The sequence below is a fragment of the Mustelus asterias genome, chromosome 1, assembly GCF_964213995.1.
Source record: "Mustelus asterias chromosome 1, sMusAst1.hap1.1, whole genome shotgun sequence".
Classification (NCBI taxonomy): Eukaryota; Metazoa; Chordata; class Chondrichthyes; order Carcharhiniformes; family Triakidae; genus Mustelus; species Mustelus asterias.
The window spans coordinates 115,982,340-115,995,422 of record NC_135801.1 but is presented as its reverse complement, the minus strand read 5'-3'; the positions used below and the strand labels follow the sequence as shown (position 1 = coordinate 115,995,422).

General features: G+C 39.9%; 1 protein-coding gene across 1 annotated transcript in view; it reads left to right on the top strand.

Moving 5' to 3' along the window:
* Positions 1–13,083, top strand: part of clocka (clock circadian regulator a) — a 62,786-nt gene that overhangs the window by 27,626 nt on the left and 22,077 nt on the right. The window contains 3 exon segments of the mRNA XM_078238449.1: positions 7,479–7,588; positions 10,445–10,554; positions 10,686–10,768. Coding sequence (XP_078094575.1) covers positions 7,479–7,588; positions 10,445–10,554; positions 10,686–10,768 — 303 coding nt within the window.

The following is a 13,083-nucleotide window of genomic DNA, read 5'->3' as shown; positions in this document are numbered from 1 at the left end:
AATCTGGGAGTGTTCCAGATCCGACTTGTCAACCTGTTCTCAGGCACCCCCATACGCACTCTGCCCGAAAGAAGCAGCGATTCTGAATCATGCTGCAGAAGCCTGAAACACTGCAACCCTGATCGGAGCCTTCAACTGCACATGCGCAGTAAAAAGAATTTTGAAAAACGCTCCCCTACCACATTGCTGCCGGGCCCGATAATGCCTCCCCCTGGCCCCCACAGACATTGCCCTACCCCCACAACATTACTGTCCCCCTTATCCCCCACCCCCCACTACCCAGACCGATCACGGCCCCCTGACCCCTTTCTCCCCCCCCCTTCCCCATCAATTGCACGCAGAGTGGCAGTTGACCCCCTGCCCCCCCACCCCCCCACCAGAGAATGATCTGACCTGTCTTCCTCCTCCTTCCCCCACCACCCCCCCCCCCCAACCAGAGAATGATCTGACCCGCCTCCCATCTCCCCCGCCACCAGAGAACGATCTGACCCGTCTTCTTCCTCCCCCACCACCGATCTGGGTTAGAGAGCCATTAGAAGCTCTTAACTTACCTCTTCAGAAGCTGGAGCGCCCAAAATAAACCTTTGCAGACCATGCTTGTTTTGCGCCGAATCTGGACGGGCGAACGCGGTAGTAAAGGGGGAAATTCTGGTAAGCTTGGGCGTCCAGCCCAGTAAATCAATTTAAATGCATGCAAATACATTTAAATTGACGTCTCACCTGTTTCAGGTGCGGTGCTGATAGCGGCCATTTTAGGCGCTTGGTAAAGGGGGAACGGAGACGGTCGCTACTTGCCTCATGCCCGACTTTACCAAGGTTTTGCATCCGAAAATGGGCATAACTTGTTGATAAAATCGGGCCCAGTGTGTCATAAAATGAGTCTAAAACTCTCCCGTTTTTTCGCTCTTTTGGCACTTGTTCATAAGATTGCGTCCTTAGGGGTTTTTTTGGGGGGGAAATTTCGCCCGTTATCTGTATCGTAAGATATTAAATAGATCTCAAGCTTTGGCCTCCGCCATTTTCCGCACTCAGTTGAGACCAGTTGTTTATGCTGGAAGGCAACTATATCTAATGCAGATAATGAGCCTATTTAAGAGTCTGGTGAGAATCACAGCTGACCTCCATTTACGGAGACCAGATGTGATGGCCTCGCCAGGGTTTGGAGGCATTGAAGCCCTTGGGTGGTCCGGGGCTGGGCCTGGCAGTAGCTGCCCATAACTGCTAAGGGGGTGGGGCTCTGCAGCGGGGAGGGAGGGAGGGAGCACTGCAGTGGAGGAGACCAAGGGGGAAACTTTGCATGGAGGGAACTCCGTGGACAGGGGTAGTTCTTCCGGGCATATTTGATATTTAAGAATCAGACCACTTCTTCAGATCTGGAAATTGATGAGAAATGTCCATTTGGTTTAAATGGACATTTTATTCTACATTTTTACCTCTGCTATTGAAGGGAGGAGGTTATGTTTTCGCCTCTGTTAGGCTGTTTGTCTGTAAACAATATATCTTAAAATCTAATGATTGGATATTAATGAAATGTAGTCCACAGATAGGGTATGGCCCCAAGAAAGAACTTATTAATTTTTGGTGCAGGTGCAGATCTAGATCTTGGACATTTTTAAGTTACCTGTTAACATAGGGAGATGGGACAAATTGACTTTTTTATTACAATGTTGTTGGCTGTTTTAGATGTTGTGGATCGTCTCACCTGCAGTCGTGGAATTTGTCACAGCTGTCAAACTATAAGCAGAGCTTTCAGAGCAAGTTGTTGGATGTGGATTGGCCTAAAGCCTCCTCAGTGAGATAGAAATTCTTAATGAAAAGATTTTTTTTCAGCTTTGATGCTACACAGCATCAACCATGCAGGGAAAAGCCTTAAGGAACAGGTGCACGTTTGTAGTAACATTGGGTTAATGTGGAGATATGTGCTCTACAGAATGCCCTCTTAATTTGCTCCATTCTTTTTTTTATGTCTTTAAGCATTTAGACATAGGGCTTCAGATCCTTGTTCCTCTGCTGTGAGATGATCGTTCAGATTTTCTTAATGTCCTTAAATTTAAACTGATGAATGGTTCATATTATTTTGTCATTAAGTTGTGAATGATCTTGTGAAGAATATTCTCTCTTACCTGGAACTAAGTGAACTAACCAAATAAGGTTGTTCATATGTAGTATATTCCCAAATCCACTTTCCTTTGAGCAAATCAGTTGAAAATGTAAAAATAGCCAATTGTCACAAACATATTCCAGCTAGAGGGAATTGGGAAAATGCCTCTTTTATATGGAGTTTAAGGTGCCCAAATTATTTGATTAACCTATTAAACTGCAGTGTTTTGTAAGAGAGAATTTTGCGATTTCCACAAATATTCCTTTCTAGTTTATGATGAATCATCCTATGACGACTGAATTTATAGTCCTTAGCAATGCAAAGCATGGTCAGAGTGACGGAGGGACACCCAGACTCTATTCTCTCTCCACATGCTGTCAGACCTGCTGAGTTTTTCCATCATTTTTTGTTTTCATTCAGCCCTTATAGCCTGTTCTGCCACTTAAATAGATCAAAAATGACCACAATCCTAACTCAAGTTACATTTCTTCGTTCTATATCCCTTAATTCTTAATAAAAATCTACCAATCTCAGTTTTGAAACTTTTCACCTCAATCGCTCTTTCAGGATAGAGGTCTGGAATTCCATTTCACTTTGTGTGAAGTGATACCTTCTCATCTCACTTTTGAAGTGCCTAGCTTTAATTTTAAGACTGCTTTCTATGCCTGGAGTTCCCATCCAGAACAAATAGTTTCTCTTTATTCAACCTATCAAATCCTTTAATTATCTTATACATAATCTAATTGAGATTTTTTATCATGTTTAGACTGTATCCTCCCTATTTCGAAATCAGAGTGGCTTAATCTACATCTTTCCATTGGCATTCTAGGGCTTTGAATACCATTATATGATTTAAAATATTTCTTCCTGAACCATTCCAAGTTGTTCTGGTCATTTTGTTAGCATTCATACAAAAAATATAGAATGAAATGAAATCAAAAAGACATGATGGAACTGGGGGCAGAAATGTAAGGTATGGAATGAGGGCTGAACAGTGGGGATATTGGAATGGTTTAATAATTTGAAGTTTAGCTTTGAAAGCTTTTGTCCAAAAATTTCCCTTGAGAGATTAAATACTGGGCACGTGGTGACTTGCTGAAGGCTAAACAACTTTCTCAAATGCCCATAATAGCAAAGTTTCAGAACTCCCTGAAATCATTGGTAAACCATATAAGAAATGCTTTAATTTTGATGCAGAATGAGGGGTGCATCTGCATTGACAACCAGCCAAAAAGAAAGCAGTATCATCAAACTTGGGAGTTCTTTGTGTCTTGAAAAACATCCAAAATTTGAAGATTCCTTTTTCAATGGATAGCCACACCAATTAGCAAAGTGCAATGGAGAAGAAAATGATTTTCGGGTAGTAGTACAAAAAAAGTGATATTGGATAGCCACAAATACACTCAGTAGTGTGCCCTTGAATAGCACACAAAATTTTTAATCTACTTGTGGACTGTGCAAACACAGACTTGGTTTAAAGCAGAAGAATACAAAATTTAAGGCTTGCTTCATGGTATGAGTCATTTCTGCAATCCATAAGGGCTCATCTCTAATATTTCATATACTTAGTACTCAGAAGGCTAAGAAAACTTATTCCGTGTATGCCATTGCACATATTTCATTTAATATGGCACATTTTTATCAGACGGAGCAAACAAAACATATGTTCTGTGCTCTTATGAAAAAGATAACAATGAATAGGGTGGCATGGTGGCTAGCACTGCTGCCTCACAGTGCCAGGCACCTGGGTTCAATTCCGACTTTGGGTGACAGTGTGGAGTTTGCACATTCTCCTCGTGTCTGTGTGTTACCTCCTACAGTCCAAAAATGTGCAGGTTAGGTGTATTGGCCATGCTAAATTGTCCCTTAGTGTCTAAAGATGTGCAGGTTAGGTGGATTAGTCATGGTAAATGTGCAGGGTTATGGGGGTAGGGCGGACGGGCGTAGGGGGGTGGTGGTGAGACTGGGTAAGATGCTTTTTTGGTGAGTTGGTGCTGACTTGATGGGCTGAATGGCCTCTTGCCATTCTATGGATTGCACTGTATGGAGTCTATGATGGATGATCATAGAATCATAGAATCCCTACAGTGCAGAAGGAGGCCATTCGGCCCATCGAGTCTGCACCGACCACAATCCCACCCAGGCCCTACCCCCACATATTTTACCCGCTAATCCCTCTAACCTACGCATCTCAGGAGTCTAAGGGGCAATTTTTAACCTGGCCAATCAACCTAACCCGCACATCTTTGGACTGTGGGAGGAAACCGGAGCACCCGGAGGAAACCCACGCAGACACGAGGAGAATGTGCAAACTCCACACAGACAGTGACCCGAGCCGGGAATCGAACCCGGGACCCTGGAGCTGTGAAGCAGCAGTGCTAACCACTGTGCTACCGTGCCAGCTGATCCTTAACAGCTTTATTTCAAGTAAATATTACGAATTACTTGTTACTTTAAAACATAACTTTTGCTTTAAAATCCTGCTTTTGAGAGTTAAAAGAAGCTTTGGAATGGAATAACTTTATTCAAGAATATGAAAACAAAATTCATTATCTCTCTTTTGGCACATCCCATAATTAACGTTATGTGTAACTCTGTATTTGAACAATTCAGTTAAAGTATTCAATACAAACCACAAATTCTTACTCAATAAAGCATCTGTAAAATTTATTTTTCATTATCACATTTTATCAAATAAAGAAGAAATAATAAACCTAAGGACCTTTCTCATTTATTCATCTCTGAGTACAAATGACCACTGTGCCATCTAATGCAAAGAAACAACTGAATCTCACATTCTTTCAGAGGTATTATTGTCCTTAGATCACTATGCACAGTCTCTGTTATATATAAAGAAAACCATTGCCACAGTTTAGTTGAGTTCTTTCCCTCTTTGTTAATGATGGTCATTACTATTTGTGCACAAAGGTAAAAGTTATAATCAAGTTTATCATTGAATTAAAAAATATATATATGCGCCTGAATTAGCTTTTTGCAGAATATTTTGTAGTTTTATACCTTCTTTAAAGCTTTTTTTCAGCCTGCAAGTCATCATAGGAAATAGGAAGAGGTGTTGGCCATTTGACCTGTCAAACAGATCATGGCTGATCATCTATGTCTGTCATTTTCCCCACATCTCCATATCCCTTGACAGCATTAGTATCCAGAAATCAATCAATTTTGAGCACTATTTCTTTAATATTGTTAATATCTTTCAGTCGCTTATTTCTCAAGCCCTTTGGTTCCCTAGTATTTCTGGGTAATTATTCTGCATCGTCCTCCATGAAGACATAAAGCAATTGTTGGGTTTCTCCAGCATTTCCCTATTCTCTGTTGCTAATTTTCTTCTCTCCATCTAAAATTGTCCCACATTTGCACTCGCTAATCTTTTCCCTTTCAGATGTCTTAAAGAAGCTTTTGTAGTCAGCCTTTATATTTCTTGCTAGCTTTCATTCATATTCTGTTTTCCCTTTCTTTATCAGTTTCTTGGTCCTCTTGCTGGATTCTAATTTGTTCCTAATTTGCTCCTCGGGCTTACCACTGTTTCTGGCAATTTGATGAGCCATTTCCTTTGATGTAATGTAATCTTTAACTTTTTTTAGCCATAGTTGATTTACCTTTCTTGTTGGCTTTTGGTGTCTTAGAGGAAAGTATACTTGTTGTATATCATATAATAATTATTTGAATACTAGCCATTGCCTGTCAACCATCAAATCTTTTAATGTATCTTCGCAATCCACCGTAGCCAACTTGCCCATCATGCCTGCATAGTTTCCTTTGTTCAGATTTATGACCCTAATTTCAGATGAACTTTAACACATGCAACTTATTATAAATTTCTGCCATATTATGGTCACGATTTCCTAAAGGCTCCTTCACAGCAAGGTTTTGAATGAGCACTTTCTTCAGACATAATGCTAAATCCCGAGTTGGTTCTTCAAGATACTGCTTTAGAATCCTATAGTGTGCACACTCCAAGAATTCATCCTCCACACATTAATTAATGCTAATGACCTTTACAAAGTCCATATGTAAATTGAAATGACCAATTATTACTCCATTACCCATGTTACATTCAGCTCCAATTTCCTATTTTATACTGTGCCCAACATTACCACTAGTTTGGTGACCTATAAACAACTCCTAGCAATGTTTATTGTCCCTTACTATTTCATAGCTTGACCCAAACTGATTCTACATCTTGATCCTTTGGTCTAAGATCCTCCCTCACTAACATAATGATCTCTTCCCTTATTAATAGCACTACCTCACATCCTTTATCTTTTTGCCTATCGTTCCCAAATGAATGTGGAATATCCCTGAAAATTAATTTCCCAGTTTTGTTCACCTCAGTAATGGCAATTAAATCATGCCCATTTATCTTTATTTGTGTCCTCAAGTCATCTTCCTTGTTGTGAACGCCGTATGTACTCGGTTAAGAGTTCCCTTAAATTTGCTTTATAATATTATTCGGCATTCTGATCCTATTTTCTGCCTGCCTTCACTTTGTCTGCTTTCTAATTTCACTTACTACTTTTCTACTTCCTGTTACCAGTTTTGCTTCCCTCCAATTTGAGCTCTCTCTCAAGTTCCCATCGTCCTGCCAATCTAGTTTAAATCTGCCCCAACAGCACTTGCAAATCTGCGTCTGAGGATCTTAGTCGCGGTCCTGCTGAGGTGCCACCCATCTATCTTGTACTGGTCCCAATGCCTCAGAAATCTGATTACCTACCTCCTACAACAATTCTCAGTGACATACTCCATCTTCATATACCCATACATTGCATTGTTATCTTTTTTGATCTTAAATTTCTAACATGCAAAACAACATTTCTGATTTATCTTTTCAGTCCCTATAACAAACTTTCAACGATTACCTTTGATTAGCTGCACCTCATTTGGCATGAAAATAGATCAATATAATTATTTAATTATAAAATAATGATTTCTGAAATAATCATAATTTATTTGCTCTACCCAATTGCATAATTAGATTGTTTTTCATTTTATGTATAGCATTCATTTTTGTGGACCAATCATATACCAAGCTAGTCATTGTAGTACATTGTTGGAAATATTGGGAGGCATTCAACATGTACTAGGTAAAATTCTATTTCAGTCTTGAGCAGTTTAATTTAAATAATGTCTTTAAAATTGCCATATGATACATGTCTGCATCTCACTTCTCATCAAATGCTATAATAAATACAGTGGTATTACTAAGTTGAGGATGTTTCTCTTCTTAAAAATGAAAGTTGCCATGCAGGAGAGGCAATGTGATTTTGTAAAGTTGCTTACTTCTGTCAGCAGTTTCATTATTTTCTTCACTTTTTCTATAAGACTGAGGCTGGAATTTTCACTGTTTTTGTTTTTGTAGCAAACAACTAGAATTCTGCTGCCATATGCTAAGAGGAACAATAGACCCAAAAGAACCTCCTGTATATGAATATGTAAAATTCATGGGGAATTTAAAATGTTTGAATAATGGTAAGTTGACTTAAAATATCAATTTATATTTGATTTTCTATGTGATGTTTGCTTCAATCAATACATGCGTTGTTTTTACAAGTATTAATACCTACAAGAGAATTAAAAACAAAATATACGGTGATCTGGTTTTTGTTTTTAGTCAAAGGTTTCACTTGATATGCTACAGAATTAGCATGACATGTTGGGGGTTTCGTTGCTAATGGATACTCAAATCTCAATTTCTTGATTTTAAGAAAAAAACAAAACTAATCATTTGCAAACAAGTCAATAGTATTTTCATTTTTTCCATCCTCTTGTGTTTGTGTGTGGGAATTCAGGTTATTGGAATTAGATTGAAGGATTAAAAACTATGTGCAGAACTTAAATAGTTAGAATAATAACAATTGTTTAGTTTTGTTTCCAATATTAATTCTACACTTTGTTTTAGCTATTTGCTTCAATGATTGTCAGAGAGGGAGAGTACAATTCGTAAAGCTGTTGGAATGGAAGCAAATAATATAGCTGAAGTCCTAGGAGGAAAGGAAATAAAGAGGAAATGAAAGATGGATAAACTGTAGAGGGGCCAAGGTAGAATAGAGGTAAATGAAAACTCTGAAAAAGAATAAAAATCAATATATAAAAAGAAAATTAGAGTCTGAATTAAGTGAATAATTATCTGAATAACAGACCATTCAAAACAGAATTGGAGAATTAGAAGTTCTATTAAAACAACTGTAATGTGCCTTAGGTTTGAACAGGATTTCAGAGTTTCATATTCCTGGCTGTAATATTATAATAGAAACCCTACAGTACAGAAAGAGGCCATTCGGCCCATCGAGTCTGCACCGACCACAATCCCACCCAGGCCCTACCCCCATATCCCCACATATTTTACCCGCTAATCCCTCTAATCTACGCATCCCAGGACACTAAGGGGCAATTTTAGCATGTCCAATCAACCTAACCTGCACATCTTTGGACTGTGGGAGGAAACCGGAGCACCCAGAGGAAACCCACGCAGACACGAGGAGAATGTGCAAACTCCACACAGACAGTGACCCAAGCCGGGAATCGAACCCAGGTCCCTGGAGCTGTGAAGCAGCAGTGCTAACCACTGTGCTACCGTGCCGCTCTTTTTCAGGAGGAAGTGAGAGGGTAAAAGAGGAATTAGGGATTAGGGTGATAGTTTCTATCACAAGGTTGTTTTAACATCAAATCTATATGAAGAGAGTTAAGAAATGGTAATATTCTCCCATATGAATTACATACCATGAATCAATGGAGGCAAGATAAAGGGGAAAATCTACGAATAGTTGAGAGATATGTGTAAAATAAAAGGGGAATGATATTGGGTAATTGTAACTCTCCAAATGGAGATTGGAACAATGATAATGCATGTGGTCAACATAGAATGCACTGGGATTGCTTCCTAGATCATTAGAGAGGAGAAGATTTTCATAATTTAACTCTAGTTGTATAAATAAATTATTTGAAAGTAGCAGAACAATTAAGAAATCACAATCAGAACAAAACTAGATTTGATGTGAGATTTGGGCGAATGATGACACAGTGGTTAGCACTGCTGCCTTGCAGTGCCAGAGACCTGGGTTCAATTCTGACTTTGGTTGACTGTCTATGTGGAGTTTGCACGTTCTCCCCAAGTCTTCATGGGTTTTTTCTGGGTACTCCAGTTTCCTCCCACGGTTCAGAGATGTGTAGGTTAGGTTGATTAACCATGGTAAATACGCAATGTTATGGGGATAGGATTGGGGGGGTGGGGGTGGGGGAGGGGGGGAGGGTTGGTGGCCTGGGTAAGATGCTCTTTCAGAGAGTTGATGCAGACTTGATGGGCCGAATGGCCTCCTTCTACATTATAGGGATTCTGTGGCATTAGAAAAACCTTCTGAGGCATCAAAGATTAGGCTGCTTGATGGGGATAAAGGCAAAATTCAAATAAATATTATGAAAACTAGTGCAAGTTAATTGAACAGTGAAGCTAATGAACAAGTTGACTGATTGCAAAAAATCTTGAAATGTGAGATGAGATAAACAAATAGTATATTGAAACAGTCTTGCATATCAAACAAAACAGACTGTAGTGAAGTGTTGGCTTGGTTATGTTCTCAAATCTTAGAATTGCGGAACGGACCCACACGGCTGTCTGACTCAAAGGTGAGAGTACTACCACTGAGCCATGGCAGTAGAGTGAGAGAGATGGTATGGAGATTGGATAAGTACTTCAAAGGTAGGGGTAATAATGGAACTGAGTAGTGGTAATGATGGTAGTGAAGTGATAATAGAAGAAGAGAGAATAGTGATCAGGCAAAGATATAGGTAGCAGCTTGGAAGAGAGCTGAAGAGAAAAAGCACAAGTGATGGCAGAAGGAACAGAAAGGAAGCTAATTTAACCCACAGCCCTCTGACTCCTCTCCCTCCACTGTATTACATCACATTCCACAATAATCTTTTTGTTTAAAACCTATAATCGCTAACATAGTTAAGACATTACATATATCTCTTAGCATTTTAAAGATTTAGGTAATATCCTTTCCCAATCTTTCCTTTAATGAAAACAAATTAAATCTGAGTCTCTGCATGATATCTAGCTCTCAGCTTTAAATTATACTTTTCCTCTCAATTATCCTAAAATATTCCTTTGGCGTTCAGGTACCTGAAATTGTATATAATTCTAAAATTAAACTGGATAAAACAAAAAAAAATTTTGATGTTTTTTAAGCTGAGTTTTATAGTGATCGTAGTTGTGAAATGCTTTTTTAACATTATTTAGAATTTCTCATTTCCTGTCTTTTACAGATATTTTAATTTCTCAATTTATTCAGCAACTGTCAGATTATAACTGTTTGTTTCATTCAGTATTTAGTTCTACACAAAATAGATTCCAAGGAGTTATAGTAAAGTCAATTTATGAAGAAAGAATTTGCTTTGTAGCAACTGTCAGATTAGCCACACCACAATTTATTAAGGTAATTTCATAATTTATATGAAATGTTTTTTGATTTTGATTGTCAATCTTACAATATGAATACACATGTTTCAATTGCTCTGTTTTTGCATAAGGCAATATTTCCTCAAATTGTTTATTTTTTAAATAAAGGAAATGTGTACTTTTGAAGAAGCAAATGAAGAATTTACATCAAGACACAGCTTGGAGTGGAAATTTTTGTTTCTTGATCACAGGTGTGTTCTCTGATTTTAAAATAAATTTAAGAAGATGTAAGAAATAGTTTAAAAATAACTCATGTTGCCTTCAACAAAGAAAAATATCCAAAAAGTACTACAAAGGCAGATTTTTTGACACTCTGCCAAAAGAAGATTGGGGGGTTTGGTTTCGCTGTCACTCTGGTGAAGTGATAGAGCAGGCAAGACTTGCTCCACAGTGAGCGCCTTGATCCATGATAATGATCGATAGACTTTTACAGCACAAAATATATCAGGAGACTGTGAGAAGCTCTTAAAGTTCATGAACTAATCACGCAGTCCCATGTTGTCCAGAAGTAAATGTTATTGGCCAAGGTAAATAATCTATGCTAAAAATGATTGGCTCACACCCAGCTGGGGCGAGCAGAAAGGTGAGCAAATGACTTTTGAAAATTGTATACTTGTAATACGGAGAGCGATGTACTTTTAGAATGATTTTGGATCACCACCAAAAACGCCCTCCCTTGCTGCGTTGAACCAAGCTTGGGAAATAAAGAAACGTCTTTAACCAGGATACTGTTTCCATGAATCTTTGTATTAGCTGCGCCAGCTTAATGCTTAGTCTCTGAAAAAAGCTCCAACAGGGATTTATGTGGCTGAATAGAGATGAGGTTGCAGGAGGCTGGAGACAAAAGAATGGAGAGTTCCAACTGGGGGAGGGGGGAACTGTTATGTTGAAACAAAGGAAAGAGGAAAGGAATAGCAACATTTAAACAGATGGATGAAAATTTAAAATGTGAGTTGGGGTGGAAGGCTGGAGGGAACAGGCAGAAGCCAATATAAATCGGCAAGAATAAGATTGATAAGTCAGTGGGACCTGGTATGAGTTACGATATTATCAAAAGAATTGTAATTTGTTGATGCTGGCTAGGAAAACATTAGACTAATCACGTCATGAGGATTTTAATTTCAGGAAAACTGAAGGAAAGCCAGGCAGGTAGTATTGCAGAGGTGTAAAATAAACTGTTTTTGTGATTTAGATAACTTTATATCGGAAGCTTAGTTCTGAGTTGAGGTGGTGGCAAAATTACAGATCGTCTGATTCAGCCTGAGATGGAAGCCAGGAATTGTGATGAAACTGGTAGTTAGGGTGGAGCTTGTGGCCAAAGACTGCATTGACTTTGTCATTAACTGAAGATAATATATTAATGTATAAAAACAATGGGGATATGTTCCGGCCTCCCAGAGACATGTTTCTCCTAGTGGCATGTTTCCCACAGTGGAAGGCAACGTGCTGTTGACTGCACCCCATGCCGGCTGGAAACCCACGCAGGGATGCGTCATCGGTGGGACCAAAAGATCCCGCTGACATGAACAGCCGGAAAATTTGTCTCAAAGTGGTAGTTCAACATTAATACATGTTAGTAATCTGGCATTGTTATTTGTTGTCTCAATTGTTATTCAATCATTCTGAACCACTTGCGTGCAGAGATCAGAAAATATTCAAGGTGTACCTTAGGAACAAACAAAAAATAATCTAAAATAGGAATAAAACATAGAGGACATCTGATGTTGGTTTAAATAGAATGAAAAAGATAAAATGAAAATGCATGAAATGAAAGATAAAGATGTTCTGGTGCTCTGGCAACTTATTCTCCAAGCTGCTACTATTCTGGGGTGAGTTGATATACTGATTAAGGAGGCAATTGTCCCAGCCCGCTGTGCTACTGGAACACTGCATCAGGCCAGGAGACATCAGCAGAGGTCATGTAACAGGCTTCCCACTGGGTGCCACGGCCTCCACGTGTCTCCGGCCGCTGGATTTTCGACGTTGTCAGCTCTGCGCCTGAAATTGGCATGGAGCTGAATAAATTACTTAAATCGGGATTTGCATCTCATTAGCGGCCGAGGACTGGAGTCTCAGGGCCCGCTAGCCCCCCGCACCCCCCCCCCCCCCCCCAACCCAGAGTGTTTCACTCCAGCAGGGTTTACAACTGTATTAGATGGCCTGACTGTGCTGGAGTGAGGGGGGGCCATGGAGGCCTCCAGGAAGTTGGGGTAAGGGGTGGGGTGCCCCCTGGGCATTGCCAGCTTGGCCCCCATGACACTGCCCAAGGGACAAAGTGGCAATGCCCAGGGAACACCTTGGCACTGCCCACTGGGCATCAGGCAGGGCTAAGGGGGCATGACCAGACGGGGCAGGGCCTAATGGGAGTGATCGGTGGGCATGGGGGGGTCCTGCTGCCGCTCTGCATTTGGGATCATTGGTAAAGGGAAGGAGGACAGCGATCGGAGCCAGCCATCGGGATGGGTGTGGGGGTCAGGGCTGCGGGGGGAGGATGGTGGGGGAGGGT